Raw genomic sequence first — 5,088 nt, forward strand, 5'->3', positions numbered from 1 at the left:
CTTTCAGAGGAGATTAAACTAGCTGATGGAGAGGAACAAGAACTGAGGACTTTACTTGATTACAAAGAAGGTTTGTGAGTTGATCTATTACTCAATTACTGATGTTACTTATACTAATGGTATAGGATCAATATTTGAACAAGATAAACTATTAAATATTATCAAAAGAAGAAAAGGTATAGTTAGTGAATGATGAAGATTTTTATTAATATATTTTTATTTGTATAGAGTATATTGAAAGGACACTACAGACACCAGGTATAGTACTAAAGTCCATTTGTGTTGACCTGAGCCCTATTTTCTTGCTATAACTTGACTTACAAGTTCTATTGTAAAGATAAACAAAAGCAGCATGTATTAAAGTAATGTGCATTTGATAATTATTTGCACAATGAGTACAATTATCTTATAAATTATTACATTCTAATTGTGTTATTACTGTAGAGTCTAAACTGAAAGTGAAGCTACTGACTAGAGAGAAGTTGATTAATGAAATATTCAAATCAAGAATATCAGAGACTCAGTATTTCCGAACCTCTCTCCTAATGAAAGCAGGTACTGACTCTACTGGTATAATCTGTCTATACTACCTCATCACAGGAAGAGAGGAGGCATTAGTGGAGTATAAGAAAGAGATTGAGTTACTACAAGAAAATATATCAAGAACTAGCGTACAACTGCTGATGAGTGAAAAGGGAAATATTGAGAGTATGTGATATGTTAGTATAAATAAATCATTAACTGATTGATATATTGTATAGAGAATGATCAGTGTACACAGTCACCAACAGCAGAATCTATTTACAAAGCACGTATTGACTATTGTGGAAGATATAGTCATCATCTTTCATTCAGTGAGGGAGAGGAGCTGGAGATATATGGCAAGTCTGATAGATTTGAGTGGAGGGGAAGATCTTTGGCGTCTGGTGATGAGGGACGTATTCCTAGTAGTTGTGTTTACTCAATGTTGGAGTCACTTCAATTGTTTGAATTTATACTGTCAGTGGAAGAAGTGTCCCTTCCTAATCTACAGAAGATAAGGAATGATTTATCTAGTAATGACGAGAAAGTATCTCTTTTCTTGGAGACTATTAATGATGATCCTATTATGATATCTGCACTGAGACAAGACAAAGAACAACATGATAAAGGTAATATTTGTGATTATTGTGACAGTCAGTATAAGCATTGATGAACATGTAATGTCATGTGTACATGCATACTTGTGTATGTAGCAAGTACAATGTACATGTAATTTTATACATTATATTTCTGTCCCTACATATGTACACATTACATGTGTGTATGTATGTACATATGCATTGTGTATTTTGTACACTTGATGTGAATATGTGTATTATTATGTACATACATGTATATAAGTATAACTCATTGGTTTATATTAGGATCCACTGGGAGAGTGAACTGGTACAGGAACAGGGTATACCTTTCCTCCCCTTCTCCAATTCAGTGTAATGAAGTGATTAGTAATATTAATAGTAATCATGAAGAGATTAAACTTGACTATTCATCTACTAATAGCACAATATCTCTACTATCATCAACTAAACTGCATACACTAAACCTGAGGAGACTTGAGATATGGGCCACTCCATTAACTAATGATGGTATCCAGTACTTGTGTATACTACTAACTAATAATAAAACAATACAAGAAGTAGACATCAGTTTCTACTCCATTAGTGATAGAGGAGTTACTAATATCTGTCAAGCACTTGAACACAACTCTACACTTACCTCATTAGTTCTTACTGATAATCCTCTCATCACTTCTACTAGTGGACAGGCTCTTTCTCACCTCCTCCTCAATAACTCATCACTAGATGAACTGAATCTAAGGAAGACTTCATTGTCTACTGAGTCAATACTACTCATCCTCCAGTCACTAATGGATAATAAGGAGATAAGGTCACTCTGGCTAGACTATCGACACAAAGAGACTTGTATTAATACTTATCCTAACTATCACCTCATACAAGACAGAGTAGACTGGGACTAATCACTCTTCATGTGAACTTGTGTATCTTCACCAAAAACAAGCAACCATCGGAATACACTTTACATAAGAGGCTGATCTGTTATTTCTATTTGTTAATTCCATTATTTTTTGATATACATTATTTTCATGATCTTATTCTGATCAATTAGCATGTGATACACTTCTGCTAGTCCCGCCCACAAAAGGTGACAACAAATCATTTCAATATCACTTTAATTGTACAACATATAATTAGAAATGATATACATGTAAAATTAATAATAATAATAATAATAATAATAATACCCCAGTCCTTCATACTGGTATGTTTTGAGTCGGTAGGATGTTGGGTACAGAAGCATGGGGCTTGAATTTTATCCTTTTCAATTTTAGCAAAACTTAGCCCAAGACCATTATAGTATAGGGAGTTTCACACAATTTTGAACAACTTTCAAACTGTAAAAAAATATTCAATTTTGATTGTAATTAACTCAAACGTTCTACATAACATAAGTACATGTACATGTAAATGCATCAAAAAATGTAATAAAAATTTGGGGTGATTTTGGAGTCATTATTGGGAAAAAAACCCAAGACTATAGCCTTGGGTATTTTTCAGAATTTTGGGATTTTATAAAAATGGACGTAACTTGAAAATATGAAGCTGGAATCAACTCAAAATTTCTACATAGCATAAGGGCATTAGTGTGTATCAAAAAATATGATGAAAATTTGGGTTAATTTCAGAGCCATTTTTATGAGCTATAATTAAATACTTTACAAAATTTTGGCATTTTTATAAAATGGCCATAATTAACTTTAAAGATTGAAATTCAAACTTGCTACACTGCTAAGGACATCAATATGTATCAGAATATGTAATAAAAATTTGAGTAATTTTGGGGCCATTTTTTATGTGCTGTAGCCTTGGGTAATTTTCAGATAAAAATAAAATGAATAAATAAAACTAAAATTTGGTAACATAAGACCAATTTTCAATCTCCATTATGCACATGCACAAGGACATAGTTCCCCCAATACATTAAACCCAATCAGTCATTACAAATGTATTAAGTACCCAGCTACAGTATATTAATCCCATCCAATATTAGCCAGGCTCCAGTGTATAGTGTACATGTATGTACATACAGTTGTACTCCACATACTTTAATGTCCTCAGTCTCTATTATTGATGTCCTATACACTTCCTCTTGATCCAACTGTACAGTAATGTACAGGTCATGGGACTTTAATCCTAAACAAGAGAGAAAGAAAGAGAGAGATAGAGACAGAGAAAATTAAGTAAAATCTCCAGTATAAACTGTAAAATCCTAGGTAAAATCATAGCTTCCATAAGTTCCATTTCAATTAGGTAGGTGTAGCTCATAAAAACTTAATTGAGATTTGAGAAAATGGATGACAAGAGAAGACAAGACTGCTGATACTACTGGAAGACAAAATCTCTTGCCAAAGAATGTCTGGAGCTGCATGGAGCCACAGGATCTAATACCTTAGATCCGATACTGTGATTAGTACTGAGATGTAAGGAGAGTGAACCTATTATAAAACTATAAAAATAGTGCCTTTAAAGGTTTCATAATTATAATGTATTGTATAGAGCTAGCTGTTTCTGAGTCATAGATGTCACTTATTAAAGAGAACGTGCTGTTCCAGTCATACATGACCTTTAGGAGAATCTAAGCAGTTGGACATTTTCTATTGTACATAGATTTATTTAAGTTCCTACGCGAGACTACTAGCTTTCTCTGCTTAAAGTGTCGTTTGAAGGTATGGGAGAAGGAAGGGTGTATCTATTAATGTGCAATGTATCATACATTTATAATGTACATAATGATGAGCTCCAATTGTTTGTTAATACATGTACATGTAGCTTCATTTCTGTAAGTGAATATTGTTGGTTGTCTATTAATCATTTGTTTGTATGGACTGCTAATTATTCATCTCTCTCTTCTTCTCTCTCTGTCTGTCTCTCTTTTCTTATAGTGTGATGTCAAGAACTTGGAGATCACATCATGAAATTGACGGGCCAGTCAAAAAGACATACATGTAGCAGTTGCTGCTGAAAGATAGAATCAATCAAAGATTTGATCTTACTGTAAGTTGTACAATGGAACCAGGCTAGCATTTATTGTACATAGAATGAGGACATTTAAAAAGAATTAGGACATTTTGTAATATCCCAAGTCCCCAAACCTTAACTGACGTTACCATATAAAGTACCTATAGTGTCTACCAGTACATGTACATGTACTTCTGACGTTATATGTACTTTTACATGTACTTGTAATACGACTAATGAATTATGATTATAAGCACAACCCATGATAGACTTATACCAATTTATGCTAATATTTTATAGACACAGTTGTAGTGTTTTGTCTTATATTGAAGCTGCCTTGCTCTATTTGTAATAGTTGATACTACACATACAGAATTGATACTCATATATGATTATTAAATTCTCTCTTGTTTAGTATCTGTTGTCAGTAGGGCAGAATGAGAACTGTGACATTACAGTAGGAGGTTGCTGGTATGTGGTGTTTGAACCAGAAAATGATACTTGTCTTCCTCCTGCTTGTACTGGACCCTCTCCTCTCTATACAACCAGCCGCTCCCTTTACTATAGTTTGTTGTATTTTATCAAAATTTTAATTTTAATTTAGCAAAATTAGTCATTTTTATTGTCACATTATATTTGCATACGTTTTGCAATGCTTCTTCATTGTAAACTGCTAAGCTGCTACATTAATCTTTGCAGTCACCTATTAATTTGATTATAAGTGATTTAGTTAAAGCTGATTATTTATTTACTCCTATGTAACCAATACGCATTAATGTTTTCATGCTGTGTAGAAAGTTTGGGCTGATTCTGATCAAAATTATATTTTTTTTACTAATTTTTAAAGTTGCTCAAAAATTTTGCCTAAGTTCCTGTACTATAGTACAGGGTTGTTGGGCAGGGGGGGTCAAAAATGAAAAGTAGAGAATTCTCATTTTTTATTATATTTTATGATGCATATACATGTTATTATGTTGTGTAGAAAGTTTGAATTGATTTCGATCAAAAT

General features: G+C 32.7%; 1 protein-coding gene and 1 long non-coding RNA gene across 3 annotated transcripts; both read left to right on the forward strand.

Annotated features, from left to right (window-relative positions):
* The first annotated feature begins 9 nt into the window (after positions 1-9).
* LOC109588663 (uncharacterized) lies at positions 10-2,168 on the forward strand. Its single transcript, XM_020004803.1, has 7 exons — positions 10-70; positions 126-176; positions 229-258; positions 445-555; positions 601-708; positions 762-1,151; positions 1,407-2,168. The coding sequence occupies exons 4-7, from the start codon at positions 546-548 to the stop codon at positions 2,018-2,020; spliced, it is 1,122 nt and encodes a 373-aa protein (XP_019860362.1). The 5' UTR covers positions 10-70; positions 126-176; positions 229-258; positions 445-545; the 3' UTR covers positions 2,021-2,168.
* A 1,262-nt stretch (positions 2,169-3,430) lies between these two features.
* LOC109588664 (uncharacterized) lies at positions 3,431-4,786 on the forward strand. Of its 2 annotated transcripts, XR_002188293.1 has the most exons (4): positions 3,431-3,531; positions 3,618-3,787; positions 4,004-4,115; positions 4,495-4,786. It is a non-coding gene; the product is annotated as an uncharacterized LOC109588664 (long non-coding RNA). The 2 variants fall into 2 exon arrangements; XR_002188292.1 differs by lacking the exon at positions 3,431-3,531 and having other exon boundaries at positions 3,568-3,787.
* Positions 4,787-5,088: the final 302 nt, after the last annotated feature.

Source organism: Amphimedon queenslandica, unplaced genomic scaffold (assembly GCF_000090795.2).
Source record: "Amphimedon queenslandica unplaced genomic scaffold, v1.1 AMPQUscaffold_11946, whole genome shotgun sequence".
NCBI classification, from domain to species: domain Eukaryota; kingdom Metazoa; phylum Porifera; class Demospongiae; order Haplosclerida; family Niphatidae; genus Amphimedon; species Amphimedon queenslandica.

Coding starts and splice junctions, on each gene's coding strand:
- LOC109588663 (XM_020004803.1), top strand. Junction 709..761: donor TGAAAAGGGAAATATTGAGA/GTATGTGATATG, acceptor TATATTGTATAG/AGAATGATCAGTGTACACAG. Junction 1,152..1,406: donor CAAAGAACAACATGATAAAG/GTAATATTTGTG, acceptor GGTTTATATTAG/GATCCACTGGGAGAGTGAAC.